Below are 12,139 nucleotides of genomic sequence, written 5' to 3' on the forward strand. Positions count from 1 at the left end.
TCTTGTAAGGCCTTAACTTTGAAAATGGTTTTGGAGGGCTCTTGCTGCATTTGTGCTGCAGAGATTTCACCCCCTTGTGCTCCAAATATCTTTCTGAGAGCCTAGAACACAATGGTCAAAGGAAAAATTACAGTATTCCCCCCTGACCCTTAAAGATACTTCATAGCAGCATAAAGGAGAAGCTATTAAATGCTGAGCACAGTTTAAAACCACAAAATACTCAGCAGAGACCTATTTAAAAGATGTCTGTAGGTAATAATATGTAGACTTATTTGTAATTTGACTGTCTTCACAGTATATAGTTGGCTTATGGTTTTATTTGGAATTCAGTGTCTCAGTCTGAGCTGTAAAAGGAGGAAGGTAAGTCACAGTGCCAGGTTTTGGTTTCCAAAAGTCACTATGTTGTGAAATGCACTTGATGGATGGCTGTTGATTGCACCCAAAAGCTGGGGACAAAGCAGCATGGGTGCTTTGCTCTATGATACAACTGCAGGCACAACTCTGACAGAAGTACAGCTACAATGTAAAGAAGAATATCTAAAATATTCACAGGCCATGTATACGACTATTATATGTTACATATGCTGTTTATGTGCAGAGACATGTATATCAGCTTTGCTCTTTCCACAGCAAAGAGCTGGGAGCCGAATAGCTGGAACCTGGTTCTTTCTTAAGTTCTGGCTTCCTTGGCATATTTAAATTAATCACCTGTTGGCTCTGTGGATCTGTTGCACTTGAATAATTGGATTCTGTTAGTTATTAAATGTAAACAGAGTGCACAGCAAGACCAGAGTAGCCCCATTACAACATCACAGTGAGAATCATTTCATTTTAGAATATAAAAATCCATGTTGCCTTTCCTTCGTTCTATAAGCTGGGAGTGATTCAACCAGCAATAAGCCATTTTACATACCTAGTGTTTTCATCACAACTGACAAAACCATCCAGTGTATATTTGCACTGCTTACTTTTACAGATATCGCTAATAACAAAGTGGTAGATTGTGTTACAGTTTTGAAGGCAAGCAGATGAGGACTTAGTCACTCAACAAAACAATATGCCATTTGCCAATTTATTAGGCAGTGATTAAAAATGGCAGTTTTCTACTGGCTTTAACAGTGAGAAAATACTGATGGACGCTGTGTCAGAAGTCCTTAAAGTATGGCTTGATTTTTCTTTTTCTTTTTCCTTTTTCTTTCTCTCCACTGAGAGGCTGTATCACTGTCAGACTGCTGATAAATCAATGCGATTAGCTGAATTAGTGCTCTTATCCCAGGTGTTCAGCTTTGTGGGGTTTGTGCCTGGCCTGTTCCCAGTCATCTAGAAGACAAAATAACATTGGAAGTAGATTAATTTGTTTTGCTAAACTCTTCTTGTCTGGAGTCAACAGTAGCTTTCAGGCTTTTATTTCAACAACTGCTCTGTCAGTCTTGAGGGTATATGCCATAAAGGACTTTTAACAGTTATTGCAGGTTCTAAGGTGATTGGCAGCGATCACTTAATATCTATCATTTCAGAAGACTGGTTCTTTAGATAAACAAATGTTTTTCATCTCAAGAAAATTTGAGGAGAGATAGGAAGACATATGATGCATGCAAGTGTTGATTCAATGTAGAAAGCAGGATTTAGCCCTTTGCTTTCTGAAAAATGTTGTAGCTTGGATATGGTACTTGCTGACCCCTGATAAGTTAGGTACCATGTAAAACTCAGGTGCTTCCTTGGGTCCTGCCCTTTCTAACTGAATTTCCTGTAGAAAACCTTCAAGTACACAGTGTAGGGATGGGATTGCTTACGATGTCTGAGTTGAAGGGCTTCACATTCACGTTGCGAATTGAACTACTGGTGAGGGACCAGACCTTGGTTTTGTGCTTAAAGGCAGCTCTGACCTTAAGAAAAAAAAATAAAAACAAATAGAAAGTATCATTCAATACAATTGTGTTTTCTCAAGTTCAGCCTAGAGTAATTTTCCTGTTATCCTATCTCAATGTTAACCTCACCATACCAAAAACAACAAAAACCCCTGCATTATTTTTATACTTATGATCTCAAGTTGCAGCCTCACTTTTCAAGTAACATGCATTAAATACAAAGTGTTCTACAGTCTCGCTCCTGCCTCACTTCACCAGCAGTATATTCATGTTATCTTAGGGTTATTCATGTTACCAAGGTGATGCAGTATGTCATACCGTGCATGGGGGTAGGTACCCTCTCAAGTCATCAGCCCTATCTACTTATAGTCCTTTATCATATCGAGGTATTTCTTGCCCAGGACCACTAGGAATGAGATTTTGTTTTCCCCAACTACTTGGAAATATTTATGGATTTTGCTTTATAGCAAAAGTTTACCTGAAGCGCTATCAAAGATTTGCATGTCTAGCACACAGGAGAGCCTGTATGAGCTACTCTCCAAAGGTGATTTTCACATTAGCTATACATAAACTGGTTGACCAAGATGCAAATTCTGCATCTTTGCAGAAAAAATGTATGAATTTCATTTCTCATCATTCATGGAAAAATGGCAACCATTCATATATTTGTACTTGATGTTAGCCTAAGCTGCTTGACAGAAGAAACAAGGCTTTCTGAGCCTGGAGGAAAATAGGATAAGGAAATATCTTTCTTCCTTGAGTTGAACCTGCCTGCTTAACTTTAACTGAGTCCCATCAAGTTCAAGACTTTAACAGCAAGCCCTCACTCTGGACTGACTGCAGGAAAGATCCAATTGATACCCTAATATTGGATGGCTTAGGAAACCTTAATAAATAGCAGCTTATGAATGAAAGGACTGTCAGGACCCATGTTCTGTAGAGTGCCAGAGAGCTTCTGATGTGCTGGGAGAAGAAACAGACTATGGAGCAGAGCTATTAGTGTGTGTGTATATATTATGAGACCTGAGCATATATTCTAAGATACCTGGAAAAAATTAAGGTATGTAGGTTTTCACTGATCTGTGCCTCACTATCAGCACATTGGCAAAGGCTTTCAGCAGAAGGTTTGATGGATAATGTGTACTTCTGGGCATTTTCTAGTCTAGGGAGGAGAGGATGCTGCCTGCTCGGGGCCTGGCTTTGGCTTCACTCCAGCTGCTCTGAGTGTGCAGAGATTCCTCTTGCTGCCTTGTGAAAACCTTCCCTTCCTGCCAAGCAAAATACCTGGAATATGTTCTACTCTGTTTGGTTTCTCATAAAGAAATGCATGAGCAATCTTCAAAAGTATGTTTTGCTGAGATTAATATTTATTTTCCTCTCCAGATATAATAATAGCAGAGGCCTAGCAACAGGGGCTGCCAGAGTGAATTCTGCCGCAATTTAATCTCTCTTGCTTAACAGCGTAGCCTGTGCTTGGCCAGGCTCCCTCAACACCAAGGAGCTCTTCTGTCTTTAGTGTGGAGTTCCCATCTGGTCCTGTGCCCCTGCCGTGCACGCGAACCTCCTTTCTTATGCTATATAAAATAAATGATAGCTATGTGCAAATATAAAAATAAAACAACTCATTGATGCAAGAAGCAGCGGGGAAGTTTTTGTTTTCCACTCTTGAATTTGGTAAAGCTCCTACCTTCTGCATGAATCGTAGAGATAGCTACATAGAAATAACATATGTTACTGAGAAGTTGTGACTGAGGGACAAGGGTAATACACAAATCAGCAGCATTAAACAACAACTCTCTAAATACCAAACATCACTTTCAGATTATTTTAAGGCACTTGCACTGCTACAAAATTTCCAGTCCTGTTTCTACTTTTATTACTACTGCTACTACGAAAATCTCATTCAAGGTATAGATTGAGGGAAACATACCTCTGAATTCAGAAGACAGTGAAACAGGAAGATGAAAAATCCCTGAAAACAGATAGAGAGAAGGATGAAGACTGAAGCTATTCCTTACAGTAATGTATAATATAAAGTAATTGACATAAAAGTATATATCAAGTAGATCGAGATCTATAAAAAAAATTCTGTTAAATTGGAGATTGCCACATTTTATAATGAGGCTTGTCTGAACCTTCTCCCGTGAACCTGCACCCCCTAAACCTTAGGATTTTCAAGGAGAAAGGTTGGTTGAAAAGGAAGCCAACTGTTTTCATTAGCTAGAAGGAAACACTCTCTCTGTGTTCCCAAAGATAAAAGCAGGAGAAAGGATCCTTAGGAGTGTTCCTTAAGTTGTGTTGGTCCCAACAACTTTGGTTTTCACTTAGTCTCAGGCCTCAAACAGACAGTGTAGGTTGAAATTCATTCTTCCAGCAGCACTTCCTGAGCTTATGTCTCATTATTGCTACTGAAAACACTAAGGAGGGGAACAAAACTCTGTTCAAAGAGACTAACCATTGGCTGTTCTGTATTGTCATCACAGACTGAAAAGACACATGAGAGAACATTGGAAAAATCCAATAAATATGAGCATGTGGAAACATTTCTAATGATCCATTTGCTGGGTCTAAGCAGCAGTTTGGTAGCTGTATACTTTCATAGCAGGTACTTACTTGTAGTGAATTGAATACAGCAAACATATACTGAAATACTAGTGCATGGTCATTGACACTTAGAACACCAAAGATCCATGAGCTTCCCAGGATGGGTAACAGTACAGCAACTGCTTTGGCAGTTAGTCTGAAAGAGAAAACAAAGACAGGAAATATGATGAAAAAGGCAAATTTCAGGCAATATAGCACACAGCTTCCTTATCAATTATTTCCTGGCACCAAGTCAGTGCATGGTGTGCCTATAAATGTAAGCAGGAGGTTGATAAAAAAGCATGGTGGCTTTAATTACAATTGAGTAAGTCAGTGATGCTCTTTCCCATAAACACCACATAATTTTATAGTAAAATCTTTAAGTTTCATATTCTTCATCTATAAAAATGGGGATAACAGAACTTTGCTGTTAAATGGGATAACTACGGATCGAGACAGTCAGTAACCAGGGTAGTGGGGAAGGAGCAGGAAAGTTGCTCATGTATCTTTAGCTGGTATCAAAGTATAATAAATTCTTCACTAAAGCATAACAATGAGAGGGTAGAAAGTCAAGGGCAGAAGCAGAGAACAAAGGGACTGTTGCATGGAAAAAAATGAAAACCACTCTACAGTGTGTGCAAAATATATTTGCTTAGTGCAATAATTGGGTCAAGGCAATGTGGTATTTCTGTTAAAGTGACTAGGGATCTTTAATCAGTGAAAATAGGAAGAAACTTGGTCTACTCCTATTGCCAAATGCAGGTCCTCTAACACCACATTATTATTCTGCTACCACTGTGCTTTTTCAAAGTTGATTCAGAGAAAAGTCTGCCAGCTCCTGAAGTGACTTGTGTGTCTTGGAGGTCCTTCCTGATACATGTTCACTCTGTTCAGCTTGCAGTACTGGCAGAATTTCAGTTAAGTGATATGACAACTGAAAAGCTAATAGTATTGCGAAAATCCTGTATCTGTCATTATGAGCTATGTGCAGGGTGCTTGTTGCAGTGGAAAAGAAATTTCAGTATTGTACTAGGAAATTAGATGATCAGTTTTCTACAACAATTGAATTCTGTGGATCAAATTCTATACAAAAAGTAAAAGAAAACCATAGAGAAAACAAAGGAAATTTATTTAGAAAAAAGTGAAAAAATGTAGCTTACATATCTCCATAGCTTTCTACATTAAAGACCCAAGGAACTATGAACCTCTTATAGAAGATGCATCTCCTTTGTCTAAGGAATTAAGAGCACCTGAATGTCAGTGAAAGCACCCTGGATGCTGGACAATAGTTACTGATAGGTGTTGGGTCCATTTCCTGCTTTTATTTAAATAATGATGATTTCTGCAACTGAAATACCAATCAACCACTTTCTTGAAAGGCAGGCAAGTCGGACAAAATTTATCTTGGAGATTATTGTTTATCTTACACAACTATCTTATGGAATCCTCAGGGCATTTTTCTCTTTACTGTCTTGAAAGATCTTTCTTGTACTGCTGAGTAGTACTAAAGAATTGTACTTTTGTGTGTGCTTACGCCCTGTAGCGTTGACTGCAATAGTATTGTAGTAATAGTCCTATAGAGTGTCATTAGCGTAATCGTAGGGAAAAAATATATGAAGGCAATATGTTTACATTGTGGAAGTCTTTGGCTTGGGATGTTTTGAAGATGTAAAAAGGGGTTCACTAGAGTCATGGAAGACAGTTCTACTATGGTCTGTTAAATGTGACAATCCAGGTGCATTCACTGATGCCTAAAGTCCCAGCTTTCAGGTTGAGCAGGTATTTGGACAAGAATAAATCTGCATGGCCTTTTACATTAAGGATACTGGGCCAGATGGACCAGTTCTTTTGTACTTAGCCTAATCCATCTGTTTTTTGATTAAAGCAATGAAAGCTTCACTGGTTCATTTTTTCACATCAGTTTGACCTGGTAAAGGCAGGAATAAGAGAACTGGGACAGGTGGCCAAGAGATGGAGATGACATTACAAAGTCATCGCTCGCTCTCTCCCAGTAAGTGATCCTGGCTGCACACAGAGCTCACAATGGACAAGGAGAAAGCATCTGGGGTGTCTGTCCATCCAGTTACCACCTAGAGCATCCCAGGAATCCCGCAGGGCAAAACGCTTGTGCTGTCAAAACGCCACTGACTAGGGAGCCTGGGGCAATTTTGCCTGTCAAAACTGAATAGATGTTGATGCTTTGCACACACGGGCATCACGTTTTCAGTGACAGATTGCAAAGGACAAACTTGTCCTCTTTGGCAGCTGAGAATAGCACTGGTGAAACAAAACAGGAAGCAGAAGGAAGGGAGCTGCCCCTGCCTAGAGACATCCCGAATCTGCAAGCCAGGTAGATATAATCCCTGTTACATAAATGTATGCCGACCTCTGGCTGAGCCTGCAGGATTTAAGCACGTAATTACACTTAAATCTATGCTTAAACTATTTCAGTGAATTCTGTCTTATGGTACAACTGGAGATAAAAAAGCCAAGAGGGCAGTAAAGGGACCGTAGGTAGCGCAAAACTGAAGGACAGACCATGCTTGCAAGAACTGTATTTCTCGGAAACACGGATCTCTCTTTTTGAGCAGGAAACCATACAAGAAATAAAGCTGTCCTAAGGAGACTAATGTCTCACTTGTTCCTCTTACCCTCTCATCTGGGATAAAGTACAGGTAGAGAAGAGACAGAGACCACTATAATTACAGCAAACTTGAGGCAAATGAGGTTGTTGTACGATATAATTCAACAACAACAAAACATATTAAATAAATACTTCGATCCAAGACATTGTGTTCTTTTCAGCGACCTAAGCACACAGTTCATTATACCCTTGATTAAAAGTGTTTGTTGAAATACTGCATAGTCTTCAGGTTTATTGGAAAATCTGTGACAGGGAAGACAGCTGGAGTCAGGGTTCCCTTGCCCCCAGGTTGATAAGTGACTTAATGTCCCTTGACCATGCATATTTTTACACAATTTAATTCTACAAAGGATTTGTTTAACCAGAATATGAAGAAATAAAGCTTGAGTGCTGTTATTGAGTTATAATATATATTTAAAAGGTTACCATTCTAGAGCAACTAAGTGATACCAATTTACTTTCATGAATCGAGGACAGTAGGTCTTTTTGGTTTTGTTCTTTTTCCTATTAAGATGGAAGTGGTTGTTCTCATCTGTAATTGTAAGGCGGATATTGCCTTTGGGAGCCCTCAGCAGAGCAGATCTGACACTGCGCTCTGTGCCTGGGGACCTGTACAGAGCCCGAGGGGCTCCAGGAAAATCCATCAGGGCAGGATGGGGAAGGACCCACGGACCCACTGCAGATGGATTAGGTACATCGAGTTTACATGATGGTCAGGATGGTCCCTCTAGCCTTACACAACCTGCAATTGGTATCCCAGAGAGAATTGTGTAAATCCTCCTTCCCCTCCTCTTCTCTTGATCTCACACACTCTCAATTTCCAGAGACCTTGAAGCTTGGAATATTATTTTCTCTCGATGGTTTGTTGCCAAAAATAAGCTTTAACTATGTTTTCAAATCTCAGTGAAGAAGCTTTGTAGCTTGTGATCTTGGACAGAAAGGGGTTAGATATTTAATTTCAATGTTTTAAAAATCTTCCTTACTGTTTACATTACCAAAAAAAAAAGTCTTAATGAAGACAATTAATTTTTAAACACAGGGTCCACAGCATATACAGCAGAAATACACAGCTAAAAATGAAGACAAAATGGAGATGCATGGGACTTTTCTTGCACCTTTGTGTGCCTCTTTAAGTGCACATCCATCTAAAAGAGAACCCAGATGGGGGTGAAATTCCCTTCAGACAACTAGGGGTCAACTCTGTGTATCACTTAAATTCCATTATGCCTTCTTTTGCTTAATTATTCCATGGCTTTTTATGCCTGCCTGCTGTGAGCTTCACCCTATGTTTGAAATTATTGCTTCAAGGTGTTTATGAGCTCTCTGCACTGAGCAGAGGACTCGGCTCTCTTGTTTCCTTGTCCTTTTTTCTTCCATTTAGCCCCTTCCTTTCCCTTCCCTTCCTCATTTCATTTTTGTCTTTGAACTTTGGAGAAGAAAAAAAAAAAGAAAAATATTAAATATAAAATGCTATGTCAGAGCACCATTAACGATGGTTAAAATTCACACACAAAAAAACCCTTAGAAATACAAAAGTTAATGTTCCATTAGGCACATTAATTCCACCACACTGCATATCATACTTTTTTTTTTTATTTTCACATTTTTGCTGCTTGAATATTTTGGTTGATTAGTTACAGTACACCAATGTGCAGAAAGGAATCAAGTACATGTTGCTTTGGGATAAGAAATGCAGATGACTTTGTGACCCTTAAACCCAAGGGTTTATAGTGACATTTTTGCTGTCAATGATATTGGTGTCACAACGAAGTAATGCTTCTAGGCAGGGGCACCTCTTACTGTGGAGATAGTGAGGCCAGTGTGGTCCCCACCAGAACTTTCCAAACCTTGCTAAAATCTTTGTGTGTCCTTCTGTTCTCATATAACAGAAAACAGGAAAAAAAAATGGCCATTGCCTTGCAGAGGCCCCTGTAAACATCTCCTGTATACTTCTTTTTGTGCTCTGGCTTTTGGAATGGGAAGCAACCCAGCAGCCCATTTTACACCCACTCTGGTAACACTGCTACTCCTCTGCATCCTAATAGCATTAAGTTCTGTGCCTTAATGCTGTACGCTGAATTATCAGACCCGGAATGAACGAAAAGCATCTCCTTTCTATTGTTTCTTTTTGCCATATTTAAGTATGTGCTTATTATTACTTTAGAATACCGGCAGCTTCTGGAAATATGCTATCTCAAGTCTCACTGCATCTTTATATTCTGTGTATGCTCCTGCTTGTGCAGATGGGTTGAACTAGGTGATAACCAAAGGTCCCTTCCAACCTGTGTGATTCCGTGATCACTCTGTATATGGAATACACAGCCTTTGAAATAGTATTGGGTGTAGGTATCAATTCAGACTGCAGCTAGGGCTGTTTCTCTACCCCAGTGACAGCAGCAATGAGTTGATACCGCACAGTGGCAAAATCCCACTGTCAGATGTGCCCAGGCTGCTCCATACACCCATTACTGTTCCTTAGAAGTGTGTAGTCCTGCTTCAGTTGAGCACCTACTTGTGAAGCCAGCTGGGAGTGGAGGAGATCTGGAAATTCTTCACATACACTATCTGCAAGAACAGCATTAACTTTCTTCATTACATCTTACCCAATCTGTCCATCTAGCTTGCATGTACCTTATGTCTCATGCTGGAAAAAAGCTTCCCATTTTTCCTGTTCTTATGCTCTAGAAGTAAACCTTACCCACCAGAGACTATCTACTCTGAACTTCTTCATTTGACTTTTTTGTTTGTTTTGTTTTGTTGCTTCAGGACTCAATGCAGTGCAGATTTTTGGTATTTCTGTGCATCTTGCTTAGTCTGAGATGGAATCCAAGGTCTGCGCACTAATCAATTAACAGAGGAAGGAAATTTTCTGAGCTGGATAATTATCATAGTTGCATTGAAATCCTGGTGTGTAAGAAGCACAAGTTTCAGAGCTTCTGAGACAAATTTTTATCACTAACATCATATAAAATTATTGGACTGTTATACAGTTACCAGGAACATTTTTCTAAAAGCCAACTTGGGTCTTATAGTTTTATTGTATTTGCAATTGGCTGAGAACTGTCTGAGCTTACTCCTGTCCTCTTATTTAATCTCTGCCCTATTCTGCTATTGCCCTGAGCACACTGTCAATATCTTATACTGATGTAGGATAACTACACTGGCAGCCACAAGAAATTTCATTGCTTGCAGAAAGAAAATGTTATTACTTCTGTAAAGGAGACCCTCATTCACAAATCAATTTTATTGGTTATATACGGAGCACTAATCCTTTGAAGACTTCTGAAATCTACTTTTCAGTCATGATGCCTGCTGAAGTAACATCTAAATTCAGACCCACAGGTCAAGATTATATAATGGTTGGAGGAAATACTGTCTATAGAAGCAAAATTCCTTCGCAATTCATCAAAATTGTTACCCTGACAAATAGGCCACTTGACTGAAATTTCTCTATTGGTTCTTCAACCCTTCACAAGGCACTATCAACATTACCTGTTGTAATTTAAAAACAAACAGAAAAGCCTATAACAAAAATCTCAGATTAATACCATGAAAAGTGATTTTTAGCCTCTTTTTCCAATTTGCTACAAGTAACATTCAGTAACCTAAAAGCTGCACAACTGCTGTGAAACCATGCTTAGCAATTGTGCTTATGAAAAATCTTTTCATTCAATTCAGCAGTGTTTCTAACACAGCTTTTATATCCCTTCTGACCCACCTTTGGGATTTTGTTCCTGGCAAGGGCTGAGGAAGGGCAGTTCTTGATCCCATGGCATTTGTGACTGCAGAGAGCACTTGTTCCCCACTCGTCCCTTCTTCATCCCCAAGGAGAAAGGCCTCTCTCTGCGATGTGATTAGCTCTGCAAGAATCTCAGCACAGGGCTGAGGGTCAAAATATCTCAGCTCCCAACCTAATTTAGCAACCAATCCATGTTGTGTTTCCGTGCAAGTATCACAGTGATGTTGCAAGGCAGAGTAAGAAATGCTCATGAACACTGCAGAGGTTTTTTGTTTGTTTATTTTTGTGGGTGCCACTTATAACCTGGGAAAGATGCTGTTAGTGAAAAGTATTGTAGTGATGGGGGAAAACCTAGGTTGTTCCAGCACCTAATTTCAGATTGTTTTTTATTTTGAGAGTGGAAAGGAGGTTTTTCCTTTTCCATTAAGCTCTATGCGCAATAACCAGCTCGCAGGAAGGCAGATACTCCTGAAGCAATAGCACATCTCATAAGTCATCCTGAAAGCTGGAACTGCCTTAACATCCCATAAGCAGGGAAAATAAGAAAGCCTCCTCTGCGCACCCACCGTCTGGCTGGTAGGAGATGCAGTGCTCAGATTTGAAGGTGGCTGATCTATGAACAAGCTGCTGCTCCAGTCTGCAGCTCTGGAATTAAACTCAAGTAGGTTCTAGTTTGCTGGTGTGTGATATAACATGCTTTGTGGGGAAAAGGAACACTAATTTTGATTTGCTAATGAAAAACAATTTGATATCTCATTAATAAGAAATCTATTTAAGTAAGAGTACAGACTAAAATGTATTTGTAGGTATTTATAATCACTGGGTTGATTAAATTTCCAGGAGATAAAGCATTTTCCCCGAATATAGGAGATCTGTGTTAAAACACATTCTTCTGCCTATGTGATTGCAGTTTTCAACCTCCATATGAGCATTTTCATCCCCTGCTTGATGGTCAATCTCCCCTATTGAACCTCTTCCACTATTATAGAATAACTGAATATTCATTGGGTCAGAGAGAAAGCGTCATGCCACAAATCAGTTGTGAGTGCACTCTCCTGGGAAAGAAGGGTCTCATCTAATTCCTGCTTTATTAATATTTCCTATTTTATATTAAGTATTCAATAGAGCGGGGAATGCAATCCAAGTCTTCCTTCTAAAGCCCATGAAGCCTGACAAACTTAGGGCATGACCAGAAGTGGAGGTACCTGAAGAATTTTAATGTTGAGAAGACAGTTCCAGGGACTGGCAGCACTGACTTTTGACTTTAGCACCTAGCAGGGGATTTAAGAACACATGGCTTGTGAG

The 12,139-nt window shown here is 39.5% G+C and overlaps 1 protein-coding gene across 2 annotated transcripts in view; it reads right to left on the reverse strand.

Moving 5' to 3' along the window:
- Positions 1 to 1,220: 1,220 nt before the first annotated feature.
- Positions 1,221 to 12,139, reverse strand: part of ADGRD1 (adhesion G protein-coupled receptor D1) — a 125,834-nt gene continuing 114,915 nt past the window's right edge. For both annotated transcript variants that reach the window (XM_088532494.1, XM_088532493.1), the window contains 4 exons: positions 4,482 to 4,608; positions 3,799 to 3,840; positions 1,794 to 1,886; positions 1,221 to 1,320 (listed from right to left, as the gene is read on the reverse strand). In XM_088532494.1, coding sequence (XP_088388620.1) covers positions 1,225 to 1,320; positions 1,794 to 1,886; positions 3,799 to 3,840; positions 4,482 to 4,608 — 358 coding nt within the window. In that variant the 3' untranslated portion in view covers positions 1,221 to 1,224. The remainder of the gene's footprint in view (positions 1,321 to 1,793; positions 1,887 to 3,798; positions 3,841 to 4,481; positions 4,609 to 12,139) is intronic.

This window comes from Tinamus guttatus, unplaced genomic scaffold, assembly GCF_059628265.1.
Source record: "Tinamus guttatus ecotype Peru unplaced genomic scaffold, ASM5962826v1 Tinamus_guttatus_pri_ptg000459l, whole genome shotgun sequence".
NCBI lineage: Eukaryota > Metazoa > Chordata > Aves > Tinamiformes > Tinamidae > Tinamus > Tinamus guttatus.